We start from the raw sequence: 19,056 nt of genomic DNA on the forward strand, positions 1-19,056 counted from the left end.
AAACCTATATTATCCACGTACTGAATGTCCTTTAAACATTGTATCTGCCTCTAGAGTTCCTCTGGCAGCTTGTTTCATTTACCCATCATCCTCCGTGTGAAAATGTCCCCTTCCCCAACAACTTATACAGTTGTAAAACGACATCCTACCTTCTGTACTCAGCACCAAGAATGATGATGACAAGTGTGCCACACTCCTTCTTCACCTTGACACTTTTTAGGGAACTACGTACCCCCACCACTCTGTCTCTCTGTTCCACAGCATTCTCTATGAGCGTCTACCATTTACTGTGCATGTCCGGCCTTGGTTTAACTTTCCAAATTGCAACACCTTGCACTTGCCCGAGATAAATTCTATCTGCCATCCCAGAGCCAATTTCCCAGTTGTCTTGATCTTGTTGCAACCTTAGATAATCTTTTTCCACTGTGCACTATATCACCAAATTTGGTGTAAACCTACTAACCATTATAGCAATAACATATCAGTTCTCTTAAATTCGATAAAGCTGAAGTAGTTAAACATAGTTTGGTGATAAACTAGGATTTGTTCCCACAGGGTTGAATTCTTAGTGAGACTCAAGGATTGATACAAATTCTAGCACCAGTCCACTGAGCTGTTGCTGCCCTTGGAACAATGTACTGCTGTGAAGGATACAAAATGTCACAGATCACAGTGGAGAATATCAGCTGAAACTTAGGAGCCCCAGGAACTGATGCCAGAAGCCAAAATAGTCAAACATTTCCAAAGATTGGCTTGTGCAATGCATAAATAATTAGTAAATTGTTTTGCTTATTAAGTACCCAATGTACAAACTTCATATTAACACACACTCGCCAACTTTCATAACAGGTGACTCAAGTAAACTTGCACATATGTAAACAATTCTGTACTCAATCTCTGATGCAATCAGTTTATAATTTCCATGACATTTACGATCATTCAAGTTTACATGGGAAACAAGCCGACAATGGAGGTTGGTGCTTAGCCAGAAGGTTGCGAACCGCAGAAAGTGCCCAACGGCAAGACGGAACTCTAGTCAGCAATGAGTGATTTTGAGCAGGGGGTGGAGACGGTGATTCCGACTTGCGTGACATCTGACTTACGTAAGGGTTCACGGACATAACAGCACATTGAATCACTATACCATTCTGAGGGGGACACAGTTTTACTCACTTGACAAGTACATAAGGAAACAGAGAATTTGGAGGCAAACAAAGAAATGGGCAGAGGAGCAGGCAGGTAAAAAATTGAGACTGTTGGGTTTATAGATAGGAAGGAAAACAAAAGAAGCAGGTAAAACAGGAAGCAGGCAAGAAACACGGATTGACTTCAATACATTTAACATCTACACTTACCTCTCTACCATCCTTATTCATTGGCTGCAACTGTGAATTTTGTGTAGTTGCTGTGACGATGGCATTGCTCATGCTTTTGTTGCGCCCATGACCCTTCTTAAAGACAGCTTTTGAGGGAATCTGGAGCTGTGGGTGCAGCTCCCTATTGGGAGATGATGGTGTAGATGTGATTACAAGTGTCTTCAATGCTGTTACCTCTGCCAGTAGGACATCAATCTAAATTGGGAGGAAGAGTAACCATGCAACATTCAGTCATCATCAATATCACAGAAAATTGCTAAAACAAGTAATTCTTTTTTTGTAAATTTCGGTCACCCAAAAGTTAATTTTATACATGCCCATCTGAAAAAAAGATTTAATTTTATTTCTCGGGATATCCAAAGAACTTCAGCATTGAAGTTTATTAAGTGTTGTCACTGTTGCAATGTAAGAAATGCAGCAGTAAACCCTTCACGCTTTTAAAATTAAGTTTTATCTGTTGAGAAAAGCAGTGAACTCAAATCTCACCTCAAGTGGCACAATTGGACACTTTTGTTTAGTCTGAAAAATATGTTGCCAAATGTTTGGCTGCCACGCGGGCATCAATTTTGCGAGTAGGTTCTTTAACTCGTGGAACTTTATCAACTTCCTATTGAAAACCTATAAATGGAATCAACCACCTTGAACAAAACACCGTGCCAGTAATCAAAATGTAATCAATCCATCAAACATGGATTAACACAAATCTCCTGCTATCTTTCATTTATTAACTTGTAACTTATCAAGTGACGATTAACTTGGTCTCAATTAGTGTGGTATAAAGGCAGCAAGATTCACGGGGACTGCACATAATGGTCATGCGGAGAAAGTGTTCTCATCATTCTCGACTCGATTTGAACGTAGAAATATCCTGACTGGTTGCATCATGGTCTGGAATGGCAATTCCATTGCACAGGGCTATAGGAGGTTGCAGAATGTGGTGGGCTTAGCCTGGTTCATTTTGGTCACAACCCACTCCATGATTGAAACCACCTACATAAGGTGCATCTCAAGAAGGTGGTATCTGTCATCAAGGATCACCTTCACCTGGCTAATGCCCTTTTCTCGCTGTTCCTATCAAGCCTACAGAATTCGGAAGTCCTACACCCTCAGGTTCTGGAATAGCTACTTTCTTACAACTATCAGGGTCTTGAATCGACCCACACAACCCTAATAAACCCAGGCAAAGTCTGGTGGGGGAATGGTGGGTGTTCGGAGAGGAGGGGGGGCAAGAGGACTATTGTATGGGTGGGGACAGCTGGGGCCACCTGGTTAAAAGAGGGGGAAGCAGAAGAACCAATGGAACCCCCACAGAGATGGTTCCCTCCGCAATTCCCTGGTCAACCCGTCCCTTCCCACCCAAACCACTCCTCCCCAGGTACATTCCCCTGCAACCGCAGGAGATGCATCACCTGTCCCTATACCTCCCTCCTCGACTCCGTCCAAGGACCCCGACAATCTTTTCAGGCGAGGCAGAGGTTCACTTGCACCTCCTCCAACGTAATCTACTGTATCTGCTGTTCCAGACATGGACTCCTGTATATTGGCGAGACCAAGCGTAGATTCGGCATGTGTTGTCTGCCCTCTGCTCAGTCCGCCTAAACCTACCTGATCTCCCGGTTGCTCAACACTTTAACTCCCCCTCCCATTCCCACACTGACCTTTCTGGCCTGGGCCGCCTCCATTGTCAGTGAGGCCCAGTGCAAATTGTAGGAGCAGCACCTCATATTTCGCTTGGGTAGCTTACACCCCAGTGGTATGAACATTGACCTCTAACTTCAAGTAGCTCTTGCTTTCCGTCTCGCTACATCCCCTCCCCCTTCCCAGTTCTCCGACCAGTCTTACTGTCTCCGACTACATTTTATCAGTTTGCTTTGTTGTTACCGTCTCCCAACTAACAAAGATCAAATTCATTTTCCTTGATTGTCATTCCCTTCGTCCAGTTTTCACACCTTACACTTCCTTATCTATACACTTCCTTATCTATTCAGAAAACCGTCCCCACCGACTAAATATTAACCGTTCACACTAGTTCTATGCTATTCCACTTTCTCATCTTCTCCCACACAGTAGAGTCTATTTTACAGGGTCCGATTAACCTATAAACCCGTAAGTCTTTGGGATGTTGGTGGAAACTGATACACCTAAAGGAAACCAACAACGGTCACAAGGAGAACGTGCAAACTCTACACAGGCAGTACTTGAGGTCAGAATCAAACCCAGGTCTCTGATGGTGTGAGGCAACAGTTCTTCTAGCTGCGCCACTGTCATAATCAATATTAGATGGTGATGATAATTAATATAAGGCAAGTACCTGACACATTAGAGAAACATCTCTTACTAGGCAGGCCGACATGTATCTGCCACTTCATGGCCAAGTGATAATATCTAAATGTAGGGCATCTCTTCCTGGGAAAATGTAGGCCAGCACACCCTGAACATTCCATGGTATTTATCCTTCCGAACCGCCCTATAGAATGCAAGTCAATCTGCGGGTCATCTGAAAGGAGGCACCCTACCTTTCCCTGAGCTTCTTTAAGCTTCTTCTCAGCGGTAGCTTGTTTAGTGTTTGCTTCTCTCACCATCTTGTGTGCTTCCTGTTTAGAAGAAAAATAGAAATTAAAGAATGGGAACAATGTCTGTTGTGTTTAAATAGTTCCCAATTTTAGTATGGAGGATGTACACTGTCAACCTCACCTTCATCAGTCGAACTATTCACACACTGAATCACTGACCAAGAAAAGGGTGTGTTGGCCATGCCCAACGGGGGGAACACACGGATGGGGAGGGGACCTCATGCATCAATTGATGAGGGAAACATGGACCTCAGGCACTACAAAACTGGCAAGAGACTGTATTGCTAGCAGTACCTCAAAGAGACTGGCTGTCAACTCTTCCAGCTCCTGCTCCAACTGTTCCCGCACCTTAGACAGCTTCTCACATTCTTCATCCTTCAACTTCAACTCCTGACAAAAGAACAAGATAAAGACATGTCATACGATGGCGCAGCAGTAGAGTTGCTGCCTTACAGCGCCAGAGACCCGGGTTCAATTCTGACTACAGGTGCTGTCTGTACGGAGTTTATATGTTGTCCCTGTGACTACGTGGGTTTTCTCACCATGCTCCGGTTTTCTCCCACACTCAAAAGACGTACAGGTTTGTAGGTTAATTGGCTTTGGTAAAAACTGTTAATTGTCCCTAGTGCATAGCCTGCGATAGTGTAAAGGAGGTCGCTGGGCAGTGCAAACTTGGTGGGCTGAAGGTCTATATCTCTAAATGAAAATATACTAAATGGCGATAACACGTACCTCCATCATTGGGCGATTTATTAAATGGCTGGGATGTAAATTCACCTTCTAAAATATTCCCGAGGTACAAAAACAAGGAACATCCACGCTCGAACCTAAATAATCAAGCATGAATGCATGTAGGCATTTGGCCTTTGCACCATTGCCCGATGCGGTAAGTAGAATGGAATAGTTAGCCCTTGCACATGCTCCAAACACTTATCTTTCAACACATTCTGGTTAAACGTCCATGTCTGTGGGCACGAAGTGAAAACAGGAACAAATGCTGCTGCAATGTCAAAATATCTGACAGCAATCATTGTCTAAACCACTTCTGCCAACTGACCATTTTTGACAGCATCGGTGAATTGTGTATCCAGTATCACTTGGTACCCAAATAGGAATGGGAACATAAAGAGTGGAAGGAAAAAAAATCAAACAATTACAGCATTCTCATTTTGTAACAGGAGTATCTTCCATATCTAAGTTTATATTAGATTACACAATACACTGTTTTAAATGGCTGGGAGCAATATACACTAACACACAATGTACTGTTCTGTTTTTACTAGATCTACACTGCAATAGACTACCACATTATAGCTGCAATGACTAGTTCCTGTAATGGAGCTTTTTATTTAGCTCAATAAAAGCTAACTTCCGCAATCAACTATATTGGTTGATAGATTGGCAGCAGCATTTAAGTCCTCACTTCTTCCCCAAAATAATTGATATTAGTAAGTTTTGAATTTTAAAAATGTTGGATATGGATACAATGGGCTGAATATCCTCCACGGGTGCCAAGAACTTTGCAGATTCAAAAGTTTCATTGTTTTCTTTACATTAACTGTTTGAAAGATGACTATTGATGCATTACAAATTTGTGGTGTGTAGCAGTGCTATTGTTTGACACTTTCAAACCAGATGGACACATCTACACAGGAGAGTCACAAAATGCTAGAGCAACTCCGTGGGGTTAGGCAGCGTCGTTGGGAAACATGGGCAGATGATATTTCGGGTTCCAGCATTTAACCAGCATGTAGTATTTCTTGGTTAACCAGCATCTGAATTTCCTTGTTTATACATCTGCATAGGATTTGATTACATGGACAACCAGAGCTGGGCATCTATAAATTCAGCAAAGATAGACACAAAATGCTGGAGTAACTCAGCGGGTCAGGCAACATCTCTAGAAAAAAGGAATAGGTGAAGTTTCGGGTCAAGACCATTCTTCAGACTGAGCTCAGTCATTCCCAGTCAAATTCAACAGTTTGTTAAAACTAATAGATTGTTGGAGACAGACATTCCCCCTGCCCTGATGCAGAGAGTCCCTGCCCAACTTGAGATTCGATTCATTTCACACAAATTGCACAATGGACTTTAATGATGTGTGATTATGTAAGGTGGTAAACTAAACAGACACATTTCCCAATTATCTCCTATTTGATGTTTGTCACATCTAGAATGTGAAAATTCTCTCACTGAACTGCATCTGAGAGGTCGGCTGCAAAGATGGATTTGTATTTCAAAACATCTTGCTGCACACATTGCAGAGATTTCTGGCACCGGCGGAGTAGTACACTATGAATTTATATAATGACACAAATGCCTACACAGATTACCAAAGGTTTTTGTTCAATATAAAGTCATTCATCTCACAAAGCCTGATTTAATGTTATGGTCCTCTGGGTACAGTACAATTGGAGAATCATCAGTAATTCAAAGAATTACAGAAAATACATTCATGAGCAGGGTAATTATTAATTACATCTCATCTAATTACCTCAGACGCTGACATTTCTAGTACAGCAACTGTATTTCTGTCAAATCTTATGAGATGCTGCTCTTTGGAGTTTTATGGAGATAAAATGCAAATCTTAGTGCTAATCATATTGGTAAACAAGGTTTTAAATTATAGAGTATTTAACGAGTTAATACAATATTAAGAAACCTAAGTTCTCAAGAGTTTCACAATGGCTTCTGTGGACTACTTTCGGTCTGGCATTTTCACTTTTTAGACTTCCCACAATGCCACCAACATCCCAACTGTTGTTTCACTCAAAAGTTGGACCCTCACAATCCCTCTTCACCCCCGCCCCACCCCCCCCTCCACAATAAACCTTCAGATAAGGATTTCTGCTATACCCCAATCTCCTACCATGCTGTCAGATAATGAACCTCAGATTATCACCCCCCTCCACCCCAACCCTTATTCCTTCATACTGCCTTAAAGACCTGACCAATATGACCTACACTGGGGGGGGGGGGGGGGGGGGGGGGGGGGGAGAGAGAGGGGGTGAAGAGGGGGGGGGGGGGGGGGGGGGGGGGGGGGGGGGGGGGGGAGGAGAGGGGGGGGAAGAGAGAAAAGTGATGAAAGTGAATGAGAGAATGAGAGAACTGGTCAAAAAATATGAAGAGAGAGATAGGAAGGAGAGAGATTTTTAATTGCCTCGATGGTGTCTCTTCAGACACACACACACACACGCACGCACACACGCACGCACACACGCACGCACGTTTTGGGGAGTCAAAAGATTGACACACAAAACTTTAATGAAAATGTTCAAAATCACATCAGGATAAATAAATCATATGGTATAATGTAATGACACAATACAGCTGTCCATACAATTTCACTTTCCACTTCCTAAAAGACTTAAAAGACAAAACTACACAAAATAATTTACAGGCAGTAAGCTTTCAGCTATGTAGCTTTACATGTGTGATTTCACCAGTGTGTTCCCTAATATGCCAACCGGTTAAAATAGTTTCTTTTTCACCAATATAACCAAATGGGCATTAAAGTTCAGCTCCATCCAGAGAGGGATGCACTGTTACCATTTGAGGGTCGCAATAAAACCAGTCAGTGTGGTGAACCAAATAGTTGAAGAAACTCCTTTGCCACCTCGGGGGCTGTGCCCACTTACCCTTTGTGCCTTTGCCAGCTCCTCTTTCAGCCGTTCAGACCCTTTCTCCCGTATTTCTACTGAAGAGCTCCGTAGCCGGGAAAGGTGATATGCATTGCGAAGCATCTCCTCACTCATGGGCTCTGAGTTCTGTTCAGCATCTGCTGAGTGCAGCTCAGAGCCAGCTTCATCATCCATTGGCATAGCTTCCTTCCAGGTGTTGAGTGTTCGGTTACTGACCAAACATTGGTTCCCAACAGATTGCTTCTGCTCCCTGGTAGAAAGATAGAAAGGAATATCTGTGATGCATCCAGACCAGTGGGACGAACCACTCCAATCGCCCATTCAGCCCATTGAGTCTACTCCACCATTTGATCGTGGCTGATCTACTTCTCCCTCTCAAGCCCATTCTCCTGCTTTCTCCCTGTAACCATTGACACCCTTACTAATTAAATATCCATCAATTTCCGCTTTAAAAACGCTCAATGTCGGTGTCCGCAGTTGTCTATGGTAATGAATTCCACAGATTCTCCACCCTCTTGCTAAATAAATGTCTCCTCTCTTCCTCAAGTAAAGAATCAGCCAGAGAAAAGATAGTAGACAAGAATTGAGAAGTGGGGGAAATAATGAAGCTTAGAAAACAAGGTAGCATATCCAGAAGAAAAAAAACATGGGACATAAATGAGAAGGACCAAGATCGAGAGAGAGAAAAGAATAGAAATAGATATCTCTAATGATAGGGAACAAGGAAAAAGGGGATAAGAGAGAAATACAAGAGAAATAGGTTGAAAATTATACCGAAATATATTTAAAGAGGGATATCACTGGTATATTGGATGCTTCGGAGACCGAGTTCCGAGTCACAGGGGGGAAAGAACCGAGGTACCTTCACAGGTGTGACAACTTCGTTCACAAGTGGAAAATGGAAGAATCATCTTGCTCAGTATATTGTGAAGTATAACAATTGTCAAATACAAAACAAATACATTTACACAGGAGCTGCTAAGCAGTATCTGATACAATTGAATAGATTGTCATCTGACCATTCAAGTATAACTAGGCCGAGTTTTTTTTTGTTATTTATCTATTTCAATTTAGGTGTGTTTTTCCCCCCAGTTTTTATTAGTGTTTGGCAAAATCTGGTATCGTCCATTGAATAAAATCTTCAGTCAGGTTTCAATTTCTAATAAACACACCTAAAACTAAATTAAAGCTGGCAACAATAAAATTTAGTCATCTTAACATCAAAATGTACTGCAATCTACCTGGTCACTGATCTCATACCTATGCATAAATATAGAGCAATTATAGCCCGCAGAGATTTTATCAGATAAAAAAATCTAAAAGACAATTTTTTTCAAGACGTTTGGGATTGTTTACTTATTTATTGCAAATGAATTAAGATCAATAAAGAAATCAAGACACTCTTGCAGCATATTTCATCAAACGTTCACATAGGCAGTGAGTTTGGACAAGCTGTTCGATCATTAGGACATCACTCCCTTGTGTAATATTCAACCAATTGTCCTCTCCACCCATACCTACCACTACCATTCCTTTGAATATCATACTTTTAGTTACCATGGACACCACACTACATATTAATGTTTTCAATACATGCTGTACAATAGTACCCCAAAATAATGGTATTTTCCTTGATACTTTCTAGAAGCATAAGATTAATGATTCGCATATTATGCAAACACCTACTGCCAATTTTATTGCACACATACAATTCAGCTACAGTATTTAAACAAAATCTACCCACCATTTTGTTCTCCTTACATCTACGTTTTGGCAAAACCTAGGATAACAACAATGTAATCTATTCATATGCATTTTTTTTTTAAATCTCAAAACTAGCATGTTTCTTATGCAATATTGTTCAATCATACTACAACTGCAGACCTTTCAAACCCAAATGGTGTCACCTGATTTCCATGTTTTATGGTCTTCTTATCTCCCACTTCATAAAACATCTACATTGATATGTTATTCAACATTGAGATGTTATTCAGTGAGCAATTGAGTCCAACTTATCCTTGAACCCACCTCAATTCATTCACCGAAAAAAAAACTTCAATCCACACTCCAACAGGCAGTCTTTCCAGTGAGCTGTGTGCTGCAAGCCACAGGAATGTGATGATCTGAATCATACTAAAGAACCAACATTTTAGAGATCACCACACTCCCCAGACATCTGAGTCGGGAGAAGTGCCAGTGTCAGCATTAACAGCTCCAACTCCATTGCAGTGCAAAGAGGCCCCGGCCTGTAGACCTGTTCCATACTTGAGACTAATAGTGTCTTATTTTGATTTTGGTGCCACAGTTGCCCAGCAGTAAAGGAACATATTCTACACTTGATCAAACAGTGTAGAATATTGATACTATACTGTCATTGTGCTGCACATACCCAAGCTGGTCACTATTCTTATTCCTGCTAACTGTACAATCAATTGTAATGCAAATAAGTTATTGAAATCTAGAGAACACCTGGAAACTGAACAGAGAAAACCGACATGGAAAATTCGCATTTCATTGGGACAGCGCAAACTCTCACAATGGAATAGGGTCAATGCATAAAAAAGGGTCTTGTATACAAAATGTTAATTCAAAAGATAGGTAACTTAAGTCAATTATGCAAAATTGTGTACCTTTTATTTCAAAATGCATGTTAAATCTTTCTGTACATGTGTGATTTATTTGTTTTACGTCACCATAATCGGATGGTGTGATCCTTTGGCATGTTTTGTGGATAAGGGAAAACTTGTGTGGGGTTGGGGGAAATAGATCAATAATTAAATTGATCAATAAATAGGTTTTCAAATTAATTGCTTGCATATTAACAAAATCTAAACAAATGGAAACAAATTGTTGAAATTGGGTAGAATTGGGATTTCTTACGAGTAATCTCTTAGGAGTCTTGGTTGTTCATTGCCCAGTCTGTACTCTCATAGAAACATAGAAATTTGGTGCAGGAGTAGGCCATTCGGCCCTTAGCCTGCACCGCCATTCAATATGATCATGGCTTGGCAGATATACAAGCTTCAATTTATAACTGACAGCTCCATACACTCATATCTACCTTGTAATTCAGAGAGTAAAGAACACTGCTATCACAACCTACTATCAATAATACTTGATGATTCGCTGAAATACAAATGAACTTGCTGAGGTGTTATCACTAGCTCATAAACTGCCGTTTGACTCTGCTTGGTGCTACCATTTAACCGGGAGTCATACTGGCCAGTCCAAGGGGAAATTACTTAATGGAGATGGGGACAAAGTCTGAAACTGCAGAATACACCTTAACTAGCCTAGAATGAGACAGAGGAAAATTGGGGGATGAGGCAATCTTAACTGCCAACCTACATCAGTTCTAAAAAGGGTTCAAACCCAAAGTGTCATCTGTCCATTCCCTCCACTGATGCTGTCTGACCCACTGAGTCCCCCCAGTAGTTTGAGTTTTTCTCACGATTCCAACGCCTGCAACATCTTGTGCTTCCATATCATACCCCTATAACTCAATGTAAATTCCACAGAAGATTCAAGAAATTTGGCATGTCTTCAAGGACTCTGACCAATATCTACAGAAATGTCATAGAAAGCATTCTATCCCGATTCATCACAACACAGTGTGACAATTGCTCTGTCAAGACAGCAAGAAATTAAAAAGAGTAGCAAATAAACTCCATCATACGAAGCAGCCAACACCAACCCACAAACCCCCCAACATCCACACCTTCTATAATAATAATAATAAATTTTATTTATGGGCGCCTTTCAAGAGTCTCAAGGACTCCTTACAAAAATTTAGCAGGTAGAGGAAAAACATGTAAGGGGAATGAAATAAATAGTAGAGACATGACTAGTACACAAAGTAAAGACAGAATTCAATTCAAAACACAATACGAGGCAAGTAATGCACAGATGAAAAGGGAGGGGGACGTGGGGCTAAGGATAGGCAGAGGTGAAGAGATGGGTCTTGAGGCGGGACTAGAAGATGGTGAGGGACACGGAATTGCGGATCAGTTGGGGGAGGGAGTTCCAGAGCCTGGGAGCTGCCCTGGAGAAGGCTCTGTCCCCAAAACTGCGGAGGTTGGACTTGTGGATGGAGAGGAGACCGGCTGATGTGGATCTGAGGGACCGTGAGGGTTGGTAGGGGGAGAGGGGGTCAGTGAGATATGGGGGGGCCAGATGGTGGAGGGCTTTGTAGGTGAGGATCAGGATTTTGTAGGTGATCCGGTGGGAGATGAGAAGCCAGTGAAGTTGTTTGAGGACTGGAGTGATGTGATGTCAGGATTTGGTGTGGGTGATGAGTCGGGCGGCTGCGTTCTGGACCAGTAAGAGTCGGTTGATGTAGGTGGAGCTGATGCCAAGGAGAAGTGAGTTGCAATAGTCCAGTCGGGAGGAGATGAAGGCATGGATGAGTCTTTCAGCAGCGGGAGGTGTGAGAGAGGGTCTGAGTTTGGCGATGTTGCGGAGATGAAAGAAGGAGGTTTTAATGACATGGCGGATGTGAGGCTCAAGGGAGAGGGTGGAATCAAAGATCACGCCAAGGTTGCGGGCCTGGGGAGATGGGGAGAAAGTGGTGCCTTCGATGGTGAGAGTGGGGTTATTGATTTTGCTGAGTGTGGCTTTGGAGCCTATGAGGAGGAATTCTGTCTTATCGCTGTTGAGTTTGAGGAAGTTATGTTGCATCCAGGTTTTTATAGCTGACAAACAGGAGTTGATATGGGAGAGGGGGGGGTTGTGGGGGGATTTGGTGCCGAGGTAGATCTGGGTGTCATCGGCGTAACAGTGGAAGTCCAGGTTGAAGTGGCGGAGTATCTGACCAAGGGGGAGGATGTAGATGATGAAGAGGAGGGGGCAGAGTACGGAGCCTTGGGGAACGCCTTGAGTGACTGTGGCTGTAGCAGAGGTGTGGTTGTGGAGAGAGATGAAGTGGGATCTGTTGGAAAGGTAGGAACGGAGCCAGCTGAGTGCAGAGCCTTCAATGCCGAGGTCTTTGAGTCTGGTGAGCAGGATGTTATGGTTCACTGTATCGAAGGCTGCGCTCAGGTCGAGGAGGATGAGGATGTTGAGGGAACCAGTGTCAGCAGAGGTGAGGAGGTCGTTGAGGACTTTGAGGAGAGCAGTTTCTGTGCTATGGAGGGGGCGAAAGCCAGATTGGAGGGGTTCAAGTAGGTTATACGCAAGGAGGTGGGAATGAAGTTGCGATGCAACGATACGCTCCAAGGTTTTTGAAAGAAAGGGGAGGCTTGAGATTGGGCGGTAGTTAATGAGAGAGGAGGGATGAAGACCAGGTTTCTTTAAGATTGGTGTAACAGCAGCAGTTTTGAAAGCAGAGGGGACAATTCCTTGGGACAATGAGGAGTTGAAGAGATTAGTGAGGTAGGGGCAGAGAACGGGGAGGCAGGATAAAATGTTTCAAAACATTCTAGACCTCATGCTGCCTTAGGTAAGCTGCTAATATAACCAAGAACCACTCGCACCCCCATCATCCTCACTTCTCCATTCTCTCATCTTGTCTAAACAGTTTGTTTTAGGGATTCTTTCGTTTTTCTATGTGGGGGAGGGGGGTAGGGTAAGGGGGGAACCGTTTCCCAGTCGCTTCCTGGCGAGGATGCGACTATTTCTCCAAGTCGCGTCCTCGTCCCCCCCCTCGCGGCCTACCAACTGGATCGGAGCGGCCTTTCCTACCGGAGAACGGGGACCAGACCAGAGTTTCAGAAGCAGCGGCGCGACGCTGGATTCACCGCGGAACGGGCGATACCTACCTGGATCGCCGTTTGAAGCTCCGGAGCTCCAACATCGCAGAGCTCTGATTCGCGGAGCTCCCAACGCAGGCGGCGCTTACTCCAACATCACGGAGTCCCTGGGGCCTTTTATCGAGTGCCGCCAGAGTGAATCTCCTCCCGGCGCGGCCTGGGGACGTCGGGAGCCGCAGACTCTGGTGGGAAGCGGCCGATTCGGAGGTCCAAGCCGCCGAGGATATCCTCCAGTCCCGACGTCGGAGTTCCAACATCCCGGGGAGTGGGCCTGAGCGGCGGGCCACCCGAAGCGGCGACTGCAGAGGGCTCCGGAGGCCCCAACCACGGATGAACATCAGAGGAAGATGACTGACTGGTGCCTTCCCTCACAGTGAGAAACGTTTTGATTCTGCTGTGTGGAAATGTTTTATGTTGGACTCACAATAGTGTTATGTTCTTTTCTTTATTTTATTGTATGGCTGTATGCAAAAATAAATTTCAGACCTTGGTCTGACAATAAAGTGCCATTGTATCGTATAGGTATAAGATACAAAAGCTTAAAAGCACATGCCAGCACATTCAAGAATGGCGTCTTCCTCGCGGTTATCAGACTCATGAGCAGACCTCTCACATACAAGAGATACATTTTCTGATCTTTCAAACAATCTTGTTGCAGATCTTGAGCATTATCTACACTTTCTCTGCAGTTGTAACATTATATTCTGTACTCTGTTTTGCACTACCTGATGTACTCGTATATGGTATGAATTCCCTGGATAACACTCAAAACAAAGCTATTCACTGTATCTCGGCACACGTGACAGTAATAAACCAATGGCAATACCAAATGTCTCATGACAAAATATCACATGATCATATCTCCTGCATGATGTCCAGTCAGAGTTATTAACTTCAACCTATGACCAGTACTTTGCTGGATTGTTCATTTACCTGGAATTCATTTCCTTGATGTGCAGAATCATAAAATGTTTCAAAACACAGGGTCTTAGAAATGTATTAATAATTGAAGGGAAACCATTTGCAGGGTCATGGGGAACAATGGTTGAGATTAGTTCCCACCTCTATCAAAGGATTAGCAAAGGTGCAATGTGCCACATTGCTTCTGCTGGATTAAGTCATGTTAAGATACCATCACACTTTGACACATTCCCAAAATATACACATACACATAGATCATGGTTTAGATTCAGTCAAAAGTCGATCTTGATTATTTTCTCCCACCTAGCACATCAATTAAAGTTAATGGATTTCATTTTTATTAAAGTAATTCAGTGGCATCCATGCCAAATAACTTGGAAAAGCTACGTTTTAATCCATCTGGGTTTTTTTTATGTCTGTGGTGAAACCAGGAAGCTAACACTGAGATCATAGGAAGCTTGAATGGATATGGATGTCTTTAGTTTGACAACCTGTACAGTTGGAGCATTAGCATATTCTGCAAACATTAAGAATGAGACGTAAAGATCAGAAGAAAGTAGCCAAACCATAAAAGTTACTTTTCCACCCGGTGGGTATATGGAACGAGCTGCCAGAAGACGTAGTTAAGGCAGGTACGAGAACAACATTTAAACATAATTTGGTCAGGAACATAGATAGGAAAGGTTTAGATGGATATAGGCCAAACACAGGCTGATGGGGATATTGTAGATGGGGGAAGCTTGGTCAGGGTGTTCAAGGTGGGCTGAAGAGCCTATTTCCGTGCTGTATGAGTCTTTCACTCCATTGGCCGGAGATATAGACAGCACTGAAGAAGATGTGAAGGCGGCAATTGGAGACTAATTATGTCAACCCTTTGGGAGTTATTTGCAAGAGGAGCCAACTTATAATGAATGAAGTGCAAGCCTACAAACTGCAGGAAGGTGCAAATATTAGCCTGCATTGTTTGGATAGATTCAGTAGCTTAAGAAATTTGGGATTTGGTACAATAACCTTCAACTCCAAGGGCAGAGCTGTCTCCACAGAGATGGTGAACTTCTGCTTGCTGGCGGACCTCAGTGACCACATCCTTGGACACAGCAAAATGTGTGTTATTCTTCAAATGACACGGTGGAGAGGACTAGCCAATCCTCTTCTTTCATTCCTCCTTCAACCACCTTAGGCGACTACCCTCTCCTACCACTCTTATTAAACTGAATTCCCAGGGTGATCGCTTTCAATTTTAATGTAATACTAAATATTTAAGCAGCCCTCACAATATTATTTGGAATAATACCAGGGATCACAGAAGTCCAAAGTATTGTCAAGCTGTCCTATAAATGAAAATCCTAACAAACCTGCCAGAAATCTAGGATCTCTGTACACTGATCCGAGGCAGCTCTTCATCATATTATTTCGAATGCATAATCCACACTCTACTAGACAGAGTATCAAATAAATGTAGGACCAGGTACAACATCAGTTCATACTTGGAATGAGAGTCATAGAATCATGCAAAACCGAAACAGGCCCTACAGCCCAACTTGCCCATACCGACCAAGATGCCCCATCTACGCTAGTCCCACCTGCCCGCATATCCCTCTTAAACCTTTCCTATCCCTGCACACGTCCAAATGAACTGTACAATTTAAGAAAACAAATAATACAAATTACACGACAATATAGTTAAAACAATTCACAATCAAAACTGCAAATAGGAACATTAATAATCTGTACCAAGCAATCAAGTTTGCTCTCAAAATTTCTAACCACTCTAGACTTGCCGAAGGTGCACACATAGAACAGTATTGAACAGGAACAGGCCCCTCTCCCCATAATGTCCGAGCCAAACATGAAGCCAAGACCAACTCTTATCTGCCTGCACATAATCCATATCCCCCCCCCCCAGCATATCCAAAAGCCTCTTATATTCCTTCAGATGTACCATATTCAGAATGAATAGCTATTCCCAAACATTCCCAGTGCTGTAATCTATACCTCCTTAGCCTCCATGACCGAGTACACTTTGTATGATTGGAAGTGATTCTTTTTCATCAAAATGAACTTTCATTGCTGTACAATGTGTAATGGGCAAACAGAAGAAAAATAAACACCGAAAAGTATGGGTAGACACAAAATGCTGGAGTAACTCAGCGGGTGACGCAGCATCTCTGGAGAGAAGGAGTGGGTGATGTTTCGGGTCGAGACCCTTCTTCAGACCCTTGATTTTAACCAGCATCTGCAGTTCTTTCTTACCAAAAAGTATGCTTATGTTTCATTCAGATCTAAGGATATAGTGAGAGCAGATTAAACTTGAGAAAATAAAACAAGATCAGATTCTATAAGGTCAACTTGAAATAATATTTTGTTCTGTGGCCAGAAAAGGAGAGATTTCTCTCTAGTACACAGAGATGATCCCATCAAAACTATTAATTTAGTTGCACTACAAAGTGAGGCCAACAAATTACAAGTGTAAAATAACTGTGGACATTAACCCAGTTTGGTGTCTACAACATTTATTGCTTTTCACTTTTCTACTAATCAGTTCTTCCAGACCCTTGCTCTATTCTGCAAAGCATTTTCTATCTTGTCAGACATGATAACAATGTAGGAGCGCACTGTCGTAGCAGTTGAATTGCTGCCTTACAGTGCCAAGATCGAACCCAAGTCTCTGACTACAGGTGCTATCTGTACGGTGTTTGAACCATCTCCCTGTGACCATATGGGTTTCTCCGGATGCTCCAGTTTCCTCCCACATTCTATAGACATACGGATTGTAGGGCAATTGGTCTTGGTAAAAATATTGTAAATTGTCCCCAGTGTATGGGATGTTGCTAGTGTATAGGTGGATTTCTGGTCGGCACAGACTCGTGGGCCGAAAGGCCTGTTTCCACGCTGTATTTCTAAAGTCTAAACTGATAAATGATTGTTCTCCTTTGAACCACAGAGTTACGGACACAGTTGGTAATTAGTTTACAGCTACTATTTTACATATGGAAAGTGGAAAACCCTGTCGTGCTTTAAGCTTCCCAGGTCTCCAGTTGTAACTAAATTGTTAAATGATCCAGCCTTTTCCTCCTCTACATTCAATCTGTACAACAAGCTGATTTCCCAAGGTGATATTTATGCCGAGTCAGATAATTCAATGTTTTATTACAAAAGGATGTTTGTCTGAGGAACATTGAGAATTTTGCTGATACAGCAAATGGAGGTTTGAATTCCACATCTGCCATTATTCTGTGAAAATCATAAAATGTAATTTCTCAGATTCCTTTATTTATATATTTAGACAATAGACAATAGGTGCAGGAATAGGCCATTCGGCCCTTCGAGCCAGCACCGTCATTCAATGTGATCATGGCTGATCATCCACAATCAGTACCCCATTCTTGTCTTCTTTCCATATCCCTTAACTCCGCTATCCCTAAGAGCTCTATCTAACTCTCTCTTGAAAACACCCAGAGAGCCAGCCTCCACCGCCCTCTGAGGAAAATAATTCCACACACTCACAACTTTCCTCATCTCCATTCTAAATGGCTTACCACTTATTCTTAAACCATGGCCCCTGGTTCTGGATTCCCCCAAAATTGGGAACATGTTTCCTGCCACTAGCATGTCTAAACCCTCAATAATCTTATATGTTTCAACAAGATAACCTCTCATCCTTCTAAATTCCAGAGTATACAAGTCCAGCCACTCCAATCTATCAACGTATGATAATCCTCCCCATCCCGGGAAATAACCTTGTGGACCTACGCTGCAGTCCCTCAATAGCAAGAATGTCCTTCCTCAAGTTTCGAGACCAAAACTGCACACAATACTCCAGGTGTGGTCTCACTAGGGCCCTGCACTAATGTGGGAGGACCTCTTTGCTCCTGTACTCAAATCCTCTTGTTATGAAGGCCAACATGCCATTTGCTTTCTCCACTGCCTGCAGTACCTGCATGCTTACTTTCAGTGAACTGATGAACAAGGACCCCCAGATCCCGTTGTATTTCCCCTTTTCCCAACTTGACACCATTTAGATAATAATCTGCCTTCCTGCTTTTGCCACCAAAGTGGATAACCTCACATTTATCCACATTAAACTGCATCTGCGATGTATCTGCCCACTCACCCAACCTGTCCAAGTCACCCTGCATCCTCATAGCATCCTCCTTACAGTTCACACTGCCACCCAGCTTTGTATCATCTGCAAATTTGCTAATGTTACTTTTAATCCCTTCATCCAAATCATTAATATATATTGTAAATAGCTGCAGTCCCAGCACCGAGCCTTGCGGTACCCAACTAGTCACTGCCTGCCATTCTGAAAGGGACCCGTTAATTCCTACCCTTTGTTTCCTGTCTGCCAACCAATTTTTTTATCCATGCCAGCACCCTACCCCCAATATCATGTGCCCTCATTTTGCCCACTAATCTCCTATGTGGGACCTTATCAAATGTTTTCTGAAAGTCCAGGTACACTACATCCACTGGCTCTCCCTTGTCCATTATCCTGGTTACATCCTCAAAAAATTCCAGAAGATTAGTCGAGCATGATTTCCCCTTCGTAAATCCTTCGTTTCACTTTTAATTCTTACCAAACTTAAAGCAAAGAATAAAACAAAATGCAAAATGTACCTGTTATTTAAACAAGAACAATCTATAACCTTCATGGAGAATTTCAGGCAAGACATATTTGCCATTTATAATCATCAACAAAACACATATTGAGCAGCAAAAAAAAACATTGACACGTCCATTGCATTACAAATCTTTTCTAAGCAGTTTTATTGCCAACAATTAATATAAAAATGAA

General features: G+C 42.6%; 1 protein-coding gene across 4 annotated transcripts in view; it reads right to left on the reverse strand.

Annotated features, from left to right (window-relative positions):
* LOC129705777 (guanine nucleotide exchange factor for Rab-3A-like) overlaps positions 1–19,056 on the reverse strand; it is a 57,005-nt gene that overhangs the window by 18,150 nt on the left and 19,799 nt on the right. For all 4 annotated transcript variants that reach the window (XM_055649578.1, XM_055649577.1, XM_055649575.1 and 1 more), the window contains exons 2-5: positions 7,588–7,840; positions 4,244–4,339; positions 3,893–3,970; positions 1,356–1,571 (exon numbers count right to left, since the gene is read on the reverse strand). In XM_055649578.1, coding sequence (XP_055505553.1) covers positions 1,356–1,571; positions 3,893–3,970; positions 4,244–4,339; positions 7,588–7,770 — 573 coding nt within the window. In that variant the 5' untranslated portion in view covers positions 7,771–7,840. The remainder of the gene's footprint in view (positions 1–1,355; positions 1,572–3,892; positions 3,971–4,243; positions 4,340–7,587; positions 7,841–19,056) is intronic.

Source organism: Leucoraja erinacea, chromosome 18, assembly GCF_028641065.1.
Source record: "Leucoraja erinacea ecotype New England chromosome 18, Leri_hhj_1, whole genome shotgun sequence".
NCBI lineage: Eukaryota > Metazoa > Chordata > Chondrichthyes > Rajiformes > Rajidae > Leucoraja > Leucoraja erinaceus.